Here is an 18372-nt window from a genome sequence, read left to right as displayed (position 1 = left end):
AGCAAGTTTCTGAAAGTAGGGGAGGATCTGCTTAAATATATGATTTTGTTACACAATGTTGGATATGCCGTTTCTTATGAAATGCTGTATTTTAAAGGATGAGAAATAGCTGCTGCACATGGAATCAGTGTCTCGATTTGAAGGTTAGCTGAGGCTGGAAGATTGATTTCCTGAAGAGAAACATACTTTCTCTTCGATGAAGAACGACATTACTGGTATACCAAAAAATGCTGAACGATTTCAACCAAAAAGTAATTTATTTTAATCACTTTGTCATTGATAAGCGTAAAGTGAAGGAATATTTGCTCTCCTGGATAGGAACCTCAGGACAGACGCCAATCAGTTTCCATATGCCACAAAGTCGAACAATCGATAAGAAAGGGACATTGAGTGTTATCATACGCACTACCAGAATTGAAATCAATCAAATCAAATCAAAATCTCTTTATTTGCAAATGAGGTGTCTACCTCGGTGGCAAATGGTACACTAAAATGCATTATTGTCAAGCACTAAATATTAATTTAACAAGAGAAGAAAATTTTCCTATAATACAATATTATACAATTTACGCTAACAATTTTTTCTATTAAACACACAGCTCAACCTTAATAAATTTATATTGTTTACAAAATTCTACTTATAATATCTCCTGTACTACTTACAAATATAGTCAACTGATATACAGTATGTGGAATTACTTCAAATGATACTATAAAACTGGTATAAGATTAAACTTTACATTGCAAAATTTTTTTTTTTTTTTTTTTTTTTTACCATTCTGGAACCTAAGTAGCATAACGACCTGCTGCGTCTTAACCAGAGCCCCTTTTGCCACCACTTTTCAGAGTTCCTGAAGGGCCTTCACAGCTACCGTAGCAGTCCCAGGGCCCTCGAAGTCCCCACTGTACTTCACCCCTACAGGCAGTCCCCTACTTAGGCTGTCCAAACTCCTTAGACCAGGGGATGGAATTAATTTATTCAGACACATTTTTTTATTTACAATAACCTGTACTGGTCGAATGCCCTCTAACACTTCATTTATTTTCTCTGTTGCTGTTTATTCTCTTCTTGAATATCTGTACAGATTTTGGAAAAGGATCAAACACTACCCCGGGTAAACTGTTCCATTTTTTTCCTTCCCAATGACTGAAAATTTACCCCAATTGCTTCTGCTAAAATTCCTTGTAATTTTATATTTGTGGTCTGTCCTGCCGATATAATTATTTTCCAACTGAAGCCTCTCACGGATATCTCCCCATGCTTCTTCTCTTGTATAGGCTCTATATAATCCTGTAAGTCTAGTTTTCTCCCTTCTCTTACTTAAAGTTTCCCACCCAAGTTCCTTGTTTTCCAGTGTTGGGTACTTTAAACCCATGGGTCCAACTTACCGGATGTACCCTTTTTCAACATTTCAGAAAAAAAGATATCTCGTGCCAGAATTTTATGCCCAAATGATGATAACCTAAAAAATAAGTTGACTCAATTGTGTGTATTTTTTAAATGTAAATGATTTGTAAGATATGTTTTTAATATCCAAATTCCTTGAATAATTTATGCATCAGAAGTTTTCGCCTGTATTTTCCGTAAAAAAAAGTGCGTTAATTACGCGAGAAAATATGGTAATCAGTGGCTCTAATTTATAATACCTTATTGGTAAAATGATTAATAAACCTGAATTAAAATGTACTAAAATTAAATAAAGCATAATTTTAAAAGTGAGATTATATGCTTATAACGTGTACATATCTAAAAATAAATGAAAAACATAAAACTAGCAGATAAAGACCAATCAAACGATCAAAAACGCGATGTAGATAAAAAAGTGTTCTAAATATAATATTCATTTACAGTAAAAAGTGGATTGAAATAACAACTAGAATAAAATGTTACTGTTAAAAGCAATATCCCTCATTAAATGGGTGACGAGTTCTAGTGACTATTCGTCCTCTCGTAGGATTAGGGATAGGGTGCTTGGTAGTAGTAAACTACGTCACGGATCAGTGAGGTTCCTACACTCCATAAGGATATGTACAATAGTCATGGGAGCACCATAAGTACAACTATTTGTACAAAACTTGCCCTGTTGATAGAAGAGCCAGACACGCATTTGTTATATATTGACATCTGTTGATTTTCTTTGGATTTACCGCATGTAAAGTTTCAGCTCTTTCCCTTGGGGGAGCATGTTAACCTTTAGACGACGCATCCCCAGATGATGGATAGGCGGGCCCAAAGCAATGTGGGCAGGTTCAAACACTCCAGAAAAAGAACCCGTGGATCAACAGGAAGCCCAGTTCTGGGGTGGAGGGGGTTTATATAATGCCTCGACACCCTCTCTCCAGGAGAGGTAGATAGGGAGGGCCAACATTAGGCTGTGGCAACAGGCCGGTCGGTAACTCCCTTGCAACTCGTGGATCCTGTCTACCTCAGTTATACCAAACAATGCTACGGCATCACTTGGAAGCGATGCATGTTGGCCTTGTGTGACTGGTGTAACAAATGGACAAGGGCTACTGTTTCAAGGGTGGAACCAGCTAAAGAAACTAGCCCACAGCACAGAACATTTATGCATCGCTAAGCTGAACAATGGGGCTCTTACTGGACATCACTGTGAACTTGTAGTGATGTTGAAAGAATGGAAAATGGACATCACATGTCTGCCGGAAACACATTAGAAAAGTCAGAAATCTCATGACATCGGAAATGGTTAGAAATTGGTGTTGCCATCATAGTTTGTTACAAGCCTGCGAGATCGAGTTGCCTCAGTTCACAATACTAAAAAGAAAGTGTAGAGGTTCCACCTTTTCAACCCACTGCTATGAAGTTGTACCAATATTAAGTTACAACATGTTAATTTTGGGACCTGGACACATTTAAAGTGTCATCATCAGCCGATAAAGAGAACAGCGCAAAAGGACTAAATCATAAATAATTATAAACACACACAACAAATACAAGACATTATTCACACTCAAAACGGTGTACGTATAAATATCAACACGGTTTATGAAGAAGTAAATTCAGTTGAAGTTCATTTGTAGCGTGACAGTCTTGTATATTCCTGCTCTGCTGTAATCACGTAAAAGGACGTTGAATTGATGGTAAATAATGCGTTAAAAAGCTTGATCCAACATGAAATCGTGAGAGATGACTTGTTAAAAGATTGATCTTGAAAGATGCAGCTTGTGTACAGTTGTTGTAAAGCAAGGTCTTATAGGCATTTGTTTTATTGGCACGTTGAAGAGTGGAAAGCGACATACGTGAAGTCCTAGGATACAGTGTAGGACTCAAGTTCCTCAGTTGGTTGCAGATATATAATGCCTAGAGAAAAGGATATTTAAATAGAAATGAAACAAGGGGTAAGAAATTTAGAACAAGTTAAATTATGAGGCTCACCTTTGTCAGCATGCCGGGATAATTGACATGTGTAGGGGAGGCAAAATGTGAAGCAAATAAGGAAGTAAAGAATAAGTAGAGGTAGGGGAGGGGTAAAGGAGAGTTTGTGAGGCGGGGGGGGGAATTGTCTAAGGTGGATCAGGGGGCTTTTCGGAAGGGGCAAGTAGCGTGAAAAAGTGTTGTGTTAGACGTGAAAGATCGATTGACTACTTGTCACCTTGAGGTTATTCAAAATTGAGATGAAGTCGAAAAGGTTGTTTGGCTTCTCAAAAATATAATTTAGGTTAAGGTTGGGATTGAAAAACTGATCAGGGTGTGTAGAACAGTTTTCAGTGACATTAAGGATAGGGGCTTTGTTTAGCCTCGGTTCAGCACTACTCGGACTATCTTGTATCGATTACAACCAATATGGCGTTCTCTCTACTCCCATGTCTTCTCCGTATATACACCACAATCTGGCTGCGTTGAACTAGAAAACGAATAGTTTTGGCAGAAGCTTCAAGATCATGTCTCGATGTGCTGTCCAGATGAGGTTCCATTTCTCTGTGGTAAAGTTAGGCTCATTCTCCACGAGCAGGTAAAACGCCGCTGTTCGCCCGCTACAAACCCGCTTGCGGAACAGAACTATGGGGTATATGTAGAGCTGTCTACACGGGCGGTTTGCACGCCGCGGGTGGACGCGTCCATGAGCGGGCAGGCGGGTCTAACGCCAGCAGAGGCGTCATTCCCGCTAGCGGTAGAACAGCGAATCATTCTCCACGTGGCGGCAGTGAGCAGTTCACCCGCCTCTGTCGCACGATAGGAATTGCCTGAAGTGTAGTATATTCTTTACTAGCTGATGTACCTGTGCTTCGCTACGGAATTCTACATTGTATACAGAATTCTAGGTTGGGTACTAGTGTACATGTTGTGAGCAAGATTGTATTAAGTTCCATGGCTCCTAACGTTACCCTAGAAATGCGACGGGGATGTCACCGAACGTCTTTTCTAATATGAAGACTGTATTAGGGAATGTTCATTGTAACGGTAGGCCCGCTTGCCTACTGTCAGTCAAAATCAAGTTGGGGAGCATTATAATGGCAGACACTCAATCTCCACCTGCCTTTTTTACATCCTTAGAAAGACTGTATTAGTCATTTTCCCAACTGAAATGAACATAGGTCATTACAATGATGTCAGTAGGAATGACACGATTAAAAGCAATCTTTTGATATGAAATACTCGATCAAATGAAAAACCACGCATTTTCTCACTTTTAATGAACAGTACTACGCTTGCGATCTAACAATCCACATTTTCAGAGCTGGAGTGACCAAGCCGCAGACAATCGTGATCCGTGAACACTCTTTGTCTGTTTTTTCGGGGGGGGGGGGGGGGCAGGGTCGAATAGTGGAGAGTCCCCGGGCAAAAACTACTACTCTGTTTTCTAGCAATACACAATGAATCGGAAAATCTCAATTCACTACACTGGTGGGGGAAGAAACTATCTGACTTGGAGGCAAATTCTTCCTCAAAGCCAGGGGAGAAAGCCCCTCTTTACGGCTAATTTGGAATAAAATGAATATAGATTTAATAAAAGTGAAGCGGAAGAAGCTTTTCTTAAGAAACGGCTCTTTTTAGGGTTGAATTTTGAATTATTTAGTGAATTGTGGTGCTATAATTTGGAGTAGACCTAAATTGTAATTCTAGACCAGGTCATACTACTACTACTACTACTACTACTACTACTACTACTACTACTACTACTACTACTACTACTACTACTACTACTACTACTAACTGAGCCTCTGCCTTAAATGTGCACACTGCTCATTCAAAACAGCGCGTCAATGTGTAACGTACTAGCAGTATCAGGAAATGTATGAACCAGAGGAATGGAATTCAAAAGATGAACGTTTTCTAACTCCCCAGCTATTTCCCGCCAATATTCAGTCAGGCTGTTATACTCTGTACGCAGCAGTAATCCCATATATCGGAGTTAAGCGGCAGCATAAGAGACAAAGAACATCACAACAAACAATGGTCAATATATTTTTATTGTTGATGAATGTTATGCGCTTTCGATATAGTAGGCCTTCACATTTAGTTTTCTTCCGACTCTGAAATACCACTCTTATCATAGTCGGTGTGGTAAAAATGAAATGTCGTATGGCTTTTAGTGCCGGGATATCCCAGGACGGGTTCGGCTCCCCAGATGCAGGTCTTTCTATTTGACGCCCGTAGACGACCTGCGCGTCGTGATGAGGATGAAATGACGATGACAACACATACACCCAGCCCCCGTGCCGTTGGAATTAACCAATTAAGGTTAAAATCCCCGACCCGGCCGGGAAAATGAACCCGGGACCCTCTGAACCGAAGGCCAGTATGTCGATGTGGTGAAACTGAATAAAACATAAAGGTAAGGGTATATTCTGCTCGAAGGCAGGCCCAAACCTCCGCAGAGGTGTGCCTGAGCCGGAGTTTACGTGCGGTGGAGTGGCCAGTTCTTTTTCGCTCCTCCATTCCCTTATCCCCACCAACAGCGTGTGGCAACCCATCCCAAGCTTGACCACGCCTAATGTTGCTTAACTTTGGAGATCTCACGGGATCCGGTGTGGCAACCCATCCCAATCTTGACCACGCCCAATGTTGCTTAACTTCGGAGATCTTACGGGATCCCGTGTTTCAACACGGCTACGATCTTTGGCAATAAAACATAAACGATCGGAAATTGCATTATCTCTAACTTTTTTTATGCAGTACTTTTCGATAGGACGAATAACTTATTGTAGGTATTAAAAAATACATTTTAGGTGCCTTTTCCTAGACTGTAGTTTCTTATTCCCCGACTCTATGTACCGATTTTCATCATATTCTGTTAACCCATTTTCTCCTGGTTTGGCGTTGATATGGACTTACGAACAAAAATATAAATTCATGAATGTCTCTGTTGTCATAGCCGGTACGGTAAACATGTAAGAGACATAAATGATCGGAAATTTAATTCTATATAACTTAATTTATGTAATATTTATTGATAAGACCACTAAAAATATAAATATTTGAGAATTAAATTTCAGGACTTCCCCTAAACTACCACTTCACTCGTTTAGTAATACGCAACTTAATAAGTTCAAAAAGCTCATCGAAAGAAGCAACTGACATTCTATAATATTAGGAAAACATTTCCGGATAGTTCCTGTGTTCGCACAACTTTAAATGAAATTGTCCAGTGGTGAGCCGATTCGATAACGCAGGGTGAGTCCACCAACGTCTTTTCTTACCAGGTTTACTTTTTAATATTGCTATTAACTGTAGTTTAACAGCTCCGACAACACAACCTATTTGTACGACATCCATCATTACAGTATGGCGGGTTTATCGCTGGTGGAGAATGGCTGCGCGTGTCGCCGGCGTTTTTGGCGCTGTTTACAGGCGTTAATTCAACCGCTCGTGTAGAATAGGCAAAAATTTTGAGCGATCAGGCGGGTGAACAGCGGCGTTTTACCTGCTCGTGGAGAGAATCAGCCTAAATGGGCATGTTGGTCCACCAAAGATGGTTACAGTTGTCACGGCGGTAATGGGTACAGCATCCAAAATGATGATGGAATGCTAATTTTAGACTTTGCTGAGGCATATGACCTGATCATTAGCAAAACGTTTTTCAAGAAGTGCATCAATCTAACCTACACCAATGGTGACAATAGCAGCCAAATTGACTTTATCCTTGTCCGGTGCCGTGATCTCCAACTAGTAATAGATGTGAAGGTCATACCATCCGACTGTAGCCCCTCAGCATACACTATTCATTGCAGACTTATGGATCCGTCAACATCGTAGAGGTGGAAGAATGAATGCTCTTGAAGTGGTGGAAACTTCCAAGATTAGAGGTCGCTGGCAGTATCAAAGGGAGACATGATCTTGAAGCTTATTCCAAAACTGTTTGTTTTCTAGTTCAACACAGCCAGATTGTTGTGCATATAAGGAGAAGACATGGGACAAGTAACTAATCTCATTTTGTTCAGTATTGAAGATACAATAAGTAAACACTTTCAAGATTAAAATTATTGTGTCCACCTTTTCAATACAAATATATATTTTTAGTGTTTAAATTCTACATGAATTAAAAAACACCAGTTAGGGACATGTTTCGCCCTAGTTACGGGCATCTTCAGCCTATTTTAATCTTAAGGTCAAGAATTAAAACTATAAACATTGGAACTTATAGTAAACTAACTTAATACTAAATACAATTGTCTTATGCTATTTACATAGTTTACAATATGTACAGTATGTACAATATGTGCATTAAATTTGCCAGAATTTATGAACAATGAATTAACTTATTTTATAATGAGTAGACTTCCAATTGTGGATTGGATTGATCGCAGCGTGAATTGGGGTTTCTCAAATTGTATTGACTAGAATTTATCACTGCGTATGTTGGGGTTTCTTCAACTGTTATGGTCGCCTGAGTCGTAAGAATTTTTACAAAACCGGAATCTTGGTTAAAGTCGTTCATGTTAGGGTTTGAATCAGTTTGAATATTCCTTTAGAAAGAAACGTGGTTATGCTTAAGGTTGAAGTGTGTAAGTTGGAGACATATTGTTGATATCATTCATTGCTTATCGGATTGCTGAATACTTATGAGCCAGCACATGACAGAAACAGGCCATAAATTCACCTCAATAGAAAAGATTTGACGGTCATTAAAAGCCTAGGCAAGGGGAAATTGTTGAACGAAACGGAAAACTTCTACATTTATTTGGATCAAACTTACTACAAAAATAATAATCTTAACGATGTCATCGATAACAAAAATCCGTTATATGAAACAACTCCGAGGTTAATCCAGGCCGTAAATCAGAATCAAGTTCCCAGTTTGTTTAAATCAGAACGCATGCGCTCCAATAGCCACGCCTAATGCTAGGCCCGCCCAACCCAATTCAAGTAACGCCTCTCAAGCAACAATACGGACGCACGATTTGAAACTCACGCCCCCTTCCCCACAACGCTCCACCCCTCCGCTACAGCATCAGTACTACACTAGGAGTAACAAGCTTAGCCGTTCAGACACAACTGGAACAATTGGTCCCAGCTAACGTCGACAAGACAAGTAAGTTCATATGATAAACACTCTCTGCAATTATTACCGTATTGGGTTCCACATTCATCATTAAATTAGTCAAAATATGCTAAAAATTTAAAATCTGCTCCGCTCTTGGAACTTAGTCCTTATTTAAATCTTGAAAAAAAAGAAATGAAATATTTCTTTGTGTCTAAATTTACATTTACTTTGTCACATAGTAAAACACTTTAAAATAGAATAATTTTCAATTCATAAAATAAATAACACCGATTAAGTCACTATATTATTAAATATATGAGGAGCTCTGTATTAGCACTATTATAATTCTGTTTTTTCTGAATTGATATAGATTTGATGCTGTTGTTATGAAACTTAAAAGTCATCTTTGAAATATACACTTACTGTTGTCCTGAATTTTATTGTAATTTTTTTGGAAAATATGATAATTATGGTGCTGTGAAGGATTAGTGACAGTTGCTATGCTTGTTATAAACAAGTCATTTATATTCTTTGAAGATTAAAGTTTCCTTATACAGTGAATATTTTGAAATTATGAAATTTTATACACTTTATAGGTATTTTATCTATACCATGAAAAATTTGGCATATTAACCTTTTTGTTATTGTTCTGTATAACATCCAGAATTAACTTTATGTGGAATACATAACCTCGCCTGGCAAAGAAAAGGACAGTGAAATGGACAAAGATTGGAAGAAGAAAAATACTTTTAAATGTGCTACCTGGAATGTATAAGGTATCCTATACAAGGATGACCAGTATGTTGGACAACATTCTTGCAAGAAAAGACATTTCTTTTAGATGTGCTACCTGGAATGTACAAGGTATCTCACACAAAGATGACCAGCTGGACGACATTCTCGCAAAAAAAAAAGACATTTTAATAGCAGCAATTTTAGAAACAAAAAGAAAGCTTAAGGGATCAAAAGAGACATTAAATTATTTACTGTTTTACAGTGGGGTTGTCAGAGATACTAGAGCAGAGGCGGGTGTACTGCTCATGGTACACAAAAGATTAAGATCAACAATTGATAAATACACTTTTTGGAATGAAAGGATTATCGAATTAAGACTAAAACTATCCAGGGATTATCTTACAGTTATAGGGGTATACACTCCAGTGGAGGGCAATTCAAAAGAAAGTGATGGGTTCTTTAATGATCTGCAAAAGATAGTCATTAAAATTAAAAAACAAGATATGCTACTATTACTGGGAGACTTCAATGCCAGAGTTGGTAACGAGAAAATTCAGAATCACATCGGAATCCATGGAGAAACAACCCATAATAACAATGGAACAAAATTAATAGATTTCACTGTCTTCAATCAGTTAAAGATCATGAACACAATGTTCCCACACAAGGACAGCCACAAGTACACGTGGTCTGCACAAAATCAAAAATCGATTATAGAGTATATAATTTGTAATGGTAAATTGGCAGATTCAGTCTTGGATACAAGAGTCTATCGAGGCCTTGAATTGGAAACTGATCACTATCTATTAGTTGCACCTATTCGTCTGAGGCCTAGATGGTGTAAAAGAAACAAACAACACAAGAAATTAAAACTTCTTACAAGGTTAACCTATTAAGGGACCCCAGTATAAAATGGCTGTACCAGAACAGACTTAATAATCACTAACAGATGACACCAGTTAGTGACAATTTGAAAATTGAGTGGTCTAATTTGTGTTCAATTTTGAAGGCAGCCTGCTTTTGAAAGTTTAGGAGTTGAGGAAAAAATGGCAGAGGAAAAAGGGTTTAAGAATCTGAGATGAAATTGGAAAAGTTATTTCAGATAAAAGAAATGCTTATACATTTTTTTTGTCAACTAGTAAATTAGAAGATAAAATAGAGTATCACCACAAGAGAGCAGTAGTAAAAAGGAAAGTGCGGAAAAGGCACAGAAAGAGTTGGGAAAACTTTGTTTCACACCTGGAGACTGATATAACAAGACCACAACCACAGACCTATCAAATACTCAAACTGAATAATGATGTAAAAGAAGACATACACATTAATGGAATACCTCTAACGGAGTGGCTCATTTATTTTCGGAACCCTTGGGGAGGTTCAAATATTGAGCCATTTCTTCTGCCAACATCTCTTAACAAGTCTTCAGAAACCATTACACTTGATATAGAAGTTGATTCCCGTAGGGAATCTGAAATATTTGTCCCGAATGAGTAAATTTATAATACCAATATAAATGGTCCATTATTGGACATTATACCGTCAGATAGCTCCTCAATTCTAGTCATGTAGGCTGAACGGACCTCGAACCAGCCCTCAGGTCCAGGTAAAAATCCCTGACCTGGCCGGGAATCGAACCCGGGGCCTTCGGGTAAGAGGCAGGCACGCTACCCCTACACCACGGGGCTGGCGTCGACCGAGTCATGGCGGTATAACCGTTACATCAATTATGGAGGAAATGCTGTAATTTCAGCTAGTCCATTAGCTGAGAGGTGGCAGCCCCACCAATGGTCTTACTTCCTTCAGGCTAGCAATCAGTCAGAAGGACATTTGATTGCTTTCAAGTCTTGCAAAAAGAAAAATGCAAGACCGTAACGGGACACATGGCCCAATACTTGGAAGGAAGATGATGATAAGGGCCTGGATATTTAAAAAATGCATATGCGTATATGCAAATGCATATTTTGAACGTCAGTGCATATTTTAAACATTCGTGCATATACAGGTATATTTTTCTTTTATGTGTGATCGATTATTTAAGATTCCTGAATGAAATGAAAAACGTAATGAATTCTATATGTTGTACATCCCTTGGCAACAAAAGAATCCTTCCCATTAGCAAGGAAAAGGTTCAGTGTTGCAGTACAAGCAGATATATGGATAATGATCCATTTCACAATAGCTATTTCCTTCTTTCTGACATTCCTTTTTCCTTACAGTAGCCTACCAAGGTTTGCTTAAACAAGTGCGTTCATCTGTTACCTTGCTCTTCACTGTTGCAGTGTTTTATCAGATTAAACTGTAAAAATACCTAAATGTAACATCTCTAGGTCTTTTTTAATTAAACAGTGGATATCAGGCGATAGTGACTACACAAATGATGGTGATGTAGTATACTGTCAAGTGTGCAACAAGAGTGTAAAATTTGATAAAAAATTTCAAACTGAACACCATTCAAAAACAACTTTACATCTCAGATCAAAAGAGCAGAGTAATAATACGCGACAGCTACTTTTAACCGACGTGAAAACACAGCGTGAAGTAAGTACATTTTCCACTGATATTTGTAAAGCTTTTGTATGAAGAACATTCCACTGTATAAATTGAATAATCCACATTTGTGCCCAATTCTCGAAAAGTACTGTGCTAATCAAAGGATACCAGATTAATCTACCCTTAGGAAGTATTACAACCGGTGACAATAAAGTTTGGTGAATGAAGTCAGAACGGTCGATCCAGCAACACTGAAGACACAACTCTGCACCTGCATAGCAGCAGGTTTTGACCACCTGCTCCCAGCGTTGTTCAGTTGAGCATCGTGTGTGTACCGTGTAAGAACTGTTTGACACAGAGCGTGTTTAGTGCGTTGGTTCTGAACTTCGAACATGAACATGAACGACCAAAATATCAATGTACAGTTTTGTTTTAAGCTTGGCAAGACACCAAAAGAAACGTATGCGATGCTGCAACGCCCCTACAAATATGAGGAATATATGACAAGGGTCATAGGGACGTGCACGTATAAGATAAATTTCAAAAGAGCAAATAATTCTTAAGAAACTGGGAAGAATACTGGAGCCAACCCAAAATGGAAGGAGAGGAAGGGATCGAGGAACTACGAGGCAATTTCAATATCAAAAAGACACCAATATTTACAAAAAGGTAAAATAAAAATATAATTAATTAATAATAATTTACATTACACTAAATTATGAAAAGAAAGAAAAATACTGAAAATAGTGATAAGGTGATAGAAGAAATAAAAAATTCACATTAAATAAATAATCTACATGTAAATAAGGTCAATTCTGAAGTATAAATTCATTACATTCCCGCAAGCTACACTGGTGCATCAGTTTCTTACCTTACACATATTAAAAATGTTTACATGAAATAAAATTTAATAATTAACACCAGAAAAATGGGTTGTATGGCAAATCAAGGAGCCTCAGACAGCACCTAACGGAGGTTAAGTTCCCACAATACCAACGTAAATGAGGACAACCAACACATCACGTTAAAACACAAGGGAACACACATCTCAGCCCAATGTCACCCCACAAGGTCCTCATAATAAGGAGAATAGTCCCATATAAAAAAATAAAAATCGCAGAATCAGTAGAAAGCTAGGGTGATAAATAAGACCCCAAAACAAATTAAAATAGAAAGAGCAAGTTAACTTCACAACACCGAGATCGAAAAACAAAAATGACATGAGAAGAAAAAGAATGCATTGTCATCCACACGGAACATGAACAAGATGCTGTCATCTCGGCCGATACCGACACAATAATCATCAGTTACATAACGGCCAGCACCAGAGATAAGACAACAATTGGAAATGAGAGATAAGACAGACCGCAAACATCTCATGCTAGGGCTGCCCAAAACCCTTGACTTAAACCAGCAGAAATATTGAAATGTTGAAATATAATGTTAATATTACGCGGGATTACACACCACTAATTAAGTAAATATCACCTTAAACACCCACAATAGAAATAAAACAAGGAATAGCAACCCAATCCAAGAAATAAAAACCCATGTAAAAATAAAATTTATAAGGTTGATAATCATTAAAATAATAATAATAATAATAAAAATAATATTTTATTTTATTTTTGAAAACTTAGTGCAGCATAGCATTAGTTCGAAACACGGACAAGAAGGCCGAAAAACACGAAAGGATGCCCGGAAACCAAACAGAGAATCACAACACCAAACACCGGGGCAAACACGAATACCGCAACATCAGCGATACATGCAAAATGTAAAAAAGTAACCGCACTCGCCTCCAGGAAATATCACAGAAAACTTACACATATGCGCAGGTAAACCAAGAATACCAGAGAAAACAAAGTTACACAAAGGCAAAGGCGAAACTTCAAAAGTTACGCAGACAATAATGACCTTCACAGCAACACATGATGTTCACTCGAAACTAGAACGCAAGAACACCAAACTTAGATAAAATTCAAATCATAGTTAAAAACACAACCTATAATATAAATAATACACCCCAAGAACACAACATTAACACAAATAAATTGGAACAGCGTACTTATAAAGAGGTCATATGACTGAGTAACCAACACTAATACTCACTAGAAATTACGTAATAAACTTACGTACTACACCACACAACTATACTAATATGAAAGAAGAATATTAAAAGCAGGTACAATCCCCTGCTGGGGCAGTTATAGGACCTTATCCAATACCTGAAGGTAAAATCAAAGTTTTATGTGCCGGTAAGCACGCCATTATTGAGCAATCAACCTTCCACACTCGTTGAAGTCAAACAGCCAAGAGAGAGACACTCCGATCAAGGCCACAAGGGGCGACACTGTCCATCCACGCAGTTCGCTCTGGTGGGCTCCGTCAAGGCACACCTTGTAATAATGCTCGCACATAGATAGCGCAGGAGTACCTATTGCTATCCACAATACGATTGACCACACCAGATATAACTTGCAGAAACATTACACGCTGTCATGTCCCAATAGTCGTACATCCAAAGAGTAGTATTACCATCCACTAGTCACATAGTGTTGAATTTGAGTTCCAAATAGATAATAATAATAATAATAATAATAATAATAATAATAATCGTATGGCCTCAGCTACCGTTTGCAGACATTTCGATTTGACGCCATCTGGCTGTCTGCTCGTCAATTTCGACGTTCCGGTTTACTCTGTCTGCCATCTAGCGGACCTAGAGTAAACCGGATCTCTCTTGGGCGTCTATGGCTGAGATTTAATTAATTTTGTCGGGTAAATACCAAATGTATCACCAGAGATCTTTTACATGCCGCCATCGTACGACATGGAGTGTCGATTGGACTTTTTTCCGCCCTTCAAAAATCCGACTACCTCTGCCGGGTTTGAACCCGCTATCTTGGGATCCGGAGGCCAACACTCTACCATGGATCCACAGAAGCAGCTTCCAAATAGATAATGGCAATATTATGAATGATGATATCGGCACATTATCAATAAAGCAAGGTCCAACAGTAAAATGCTTAATCCACGAAATGTTATTGCGCGGATAGTTCACAAAAGTTAATAAGTGTCGCGTAGACAGTCGATAGTCCAAGTTTATGGCACAAGTAGCGTATTTAGTTAATAACGCTACAATGCTGGTACGTGTTTATGAAGATCAAGCACTGTCCTTGAAGTGTGTGTACGAGTGGTTCGCCCGTTTTCGAGGGGGCCGGAAAAGTGTTTCTGACAACCCCCGCAGCGGAAGACTGGCGACCGCCGTCAGTGACAAAAACATTGAGAAGGTGAGGACATCAATCACGAATGAACAGTGATTAACTATGCGCATGATAGCGGAGGAATGGCAGATTAACCGTGAATCCATGCGACAAATTGTTGCTCAGAAGTTAGTGAAGAGGAAAACGTGTTCTCTTCTTGTGCCACATCACTTGACTGACGATCAAAAGCGGGCACGTTTAGAGGCTTCGCAGGATTTTGTTGAAACGGCGGATGCAACACCAAATTTCTTGAACTGTATTGTCACTGAGGATGAAACCTGGTGTCTCGGGTACGACCTTGAAATGAAACGGGATCCCCTCTTCGGAAAAAGGCCAGATCCGAAAAGGCATGCATCAAAACAATGCTCATCACCTTTTTTGATAGTCAAGGCATTATCCACAAGGAATTTCTACCTGAGGGTACGACGTGGAATGCTGCACGGTACATTGAAATTTTGACCCGTTTCATGAAACGTCTACGCAGGGTACGACCCCAGTATGCACAACAAGGTTCACGGTCTTTTGTCCATGACAATGCTCGCCCACATGCAGCCAATATTGTCAAACAGTTCATGGCAATAAAAGGGGGGGGGGTGCAACTTGAACCTCCCCCTACTCGCCAGATCTCAATCCTCCAGACTTCTTCCTATTCCCATGACTCAAAATCGCTTTGAAAGGGAAGAGATTTGACGATATTCCTGACATCCAATGAAACGTGACGAGGCTTTTGAACACCATCCCAAAGGAAGCCTTCTTGCAGAGTTTCCAGGACATGTATCGCCGATCTCGGCAGTGCATAGTTATGAGAGGGGACTATTTCGAAGGACAGTAAGGTCACTGTCGTGCATTGTTCATCTATATTGATAGTGCAGGACTATTCACCGAACTTTGTCACAGGTTGTATTTACTTTCACTGCATGCTTCTGTCGTTGATTCAATAATATCTGACTTAGAAGGGAACTGTGTCTGGATATCGGTAGATGAAACAACCGATCCGTGTGGTCGATACATTGCAAACTTCATAGTGGGTAAATTATGTCCGGATGAACCTGGCAAACCTCGTTTACTTTTGTGCAGTGGTAAAAAAAAAAAAAAAAAAGAACAAACTACAATTTGCAAGATTTAACGATTCCTTGCAACTTCTGTGGCCTAGTGATTCGGAGAGTGATTGTTAAAAAGTGCGCCTTTTATTCACAGATGCAGCTTCATATATGTTGAAAGCTGGTCAGTCTCTTCGAGTATTATTTCCAAGTCTCATCCATGTCGCATGTTTGGCCCATGGATAGCATCGTATTGCTGAAGAGATATGTACCCTCTTTTCATCTCTCAACAGTAATTTCAAGTGGAAAAGAACTGTTCCTAAAAGCCCCGGTTCGTGTACAGTTTTACAAAACTCATCTGCGTCAGATTTCTCTCCTGCTGGAACCTATTCTCACAAGATGGGGAACTTGGTTATTCGCAGTATTGTTCTACCAGGAGAACTTTAATCAAGTGAAAGATGTAGTTAAATGTATTGATGATAGTCGTACTGCATGTGTTCGTGAAGCAAAGCACGCATTTGAATCTGAAACTGTATATAAAGATAGCAGTTTCATCCATGTGCATTATTCGTCACTTTCGAAGGCGATTAAGGGCCTAGAAACTCGTGGTGCACCCCTACACGAGGCAGTCTTTACCAGGAGAATGTTCCGAGCAGTCAGTGCCAGTGTACAAGTATTGCTAAGTTACGTCCGTCGATGTAGAACAATCACCTTCAGTGTATAAATTAATTCTGTCTGACAACAGAAAGTAATTGGCCCCTGAAAACATTGAAAAACTCTTGATAACCTACTTCCATGCATCCTTTTGCAAGGAATGAAACATATTGTCAGTTTAACACTGAGTTAAAATTAAATAATATGTTTGATAAGTGTATTTTGTGTTATTTTTAGTGCATATTTTCATGCATATTTTCAACATTTTTAGTGCATGTACGCGTGCATATTTTTGGAGTTTTTAGTGCATATGAATCTGGACCCTAAAGGATGACGATGATGATGAAATTATTTTCTGCTCTCTTCTTGAAATTACTCCTTTCTGCTGTATTTCTCAGACCTTTCACATTCATCGGAAATTTCTCCTCTTAATCCCGTCCGAAGATGCTAGCCATTTTAACCGTCAAATTCTTCTGTTTCAGCTGGTTACCAAATGTATCCACAAATTAAAATAACATTACCAAACAAACATGTCCTTGCTCCTTTGTTTGCTGTGAATGACCTTACGAGGCGAGCTGCTGCTTGTCGGTATGCTGCCGATTACGTAATGACCATACTAGCTATTTTAACTGTCAAATTCTTCAGTTTCAGCTGGTTACCAAATTTATCCACAAATTAAAACAACATTCCACTAGTCTGAATCAAACAAGAGCAAGAACATGTTTGTTTGATTCAGACTAATGAACATGTTATTTTATCTTATTATTAAATTGTACATTTCAACCTATTAGCTTACTTCTGCTGTCCGTTTGTTCCTTTGTACATTGTCTTGAGGTCAAACCTTCACTCTACAGAAGATACGCATAATTTCTTAATGTTATGTTTTTGATATTTTAATGTACCATATTTTGTAAGATTAGATATTGTATATAGAACCTGAACTTACGTTAAAACAATTATAAAATTGGCATGTTTTTCTATCATATATGTAGCCTGAGAGGATGACCTTGAATCAAGCCGAAACTTAAGTCCCTAAATTTGATTGATTTGTGGTAAAAATTACATTGAAGACTTATCACAATGAGTTAATACCACATCTCTGTTACAACCATTGAAGTAAACCTGTTATTCATTGTCAAATTTCATCTTAAAAATATATTCCAGATGGGAAAATATTCATTTAGTTATAGTTTTGGTGTGATAGTGCAAAATTCTATAATATAATTTTCCTTGCAGTCCATGAGAACAGCACATGTTCCAAAGCGTGAAGTTCAAGAGGAATCGGATGAAGATGATGTTCCTTTGAGTGCGAGAAAGAAAGTGAAGAAAGAAGTGCCCGTGAAGAAAAAGAAGCGTAAGGCTGACAGTGATGAAGAGACATTCAAACCAGTGAGTTACTTTTTATTAAAATAACCGTATTTACTCACATATTAGACCCTGTTTTTACTTTATTTTCTATGTCTTCAATAGGTGAGAATATCCCATTTTGTATGGTGAACATACTACTCTTTTTTTTTTTTTTTTTTTTTTTGCTAAGGGCTTTACGTCGCACCGACACAGATAATATACTACTATTAGGCTTACATAATGGCTAATGGTGAATACAGGACTTTTAGTCGTACATACCATATTTATAACAGACTCCACCGCGCTTTATGAAAAAGATTTTCTCACTTAATGGGCATATTTGATTTTCATCAGAAATTTCTTAGTAGGTATTATTTAAAATGTTATATTTGT

At 38.4% G+C, this 18372-nt stretch overlaps 1 protein-coding gene across 1 annotated transcript in view; it reads left to right on the top strand.

The window, feature by feature from the left end:
• The window catches only part of Top1 (topoisomerase 1), a 296538-nt gene that overhangs the window by 106568 nt on the left and 171598 nt on the right, over positions 1-18372 (top strand). Inside the window, exon 7 of the mRNA XM_067145807.2 lies at positions 17869-18021. Within this exon, the coding sequence (XP_067001908.1) occupies positions 17869-18021 (153 nt within the window). The remainder of the gene's footprint in view (positions 1-17868; positions 18022-18372) is intronic.

This window comes from Anabrus simplex, chromosome 4, assembly GCF_040414725.1.
Source record: "Anabrus simplex isolate iqAnaSimp1 chromosome 4, ASM4041472v1, whole genome shotgun sequence".
In the NCBI taxonomy this organism is placed as follows: domain Eukaryota; kingdom Metazoa; phylum Arthropoda; class Insecta; order Orthoptera; family Tettigoniidae; genus Anabrus; species Anabrus simplex.
Note: the sequence above shows the minus strand (reverse complement) of the source record. Positions and strands in the feature narration are given on the sequence as shown.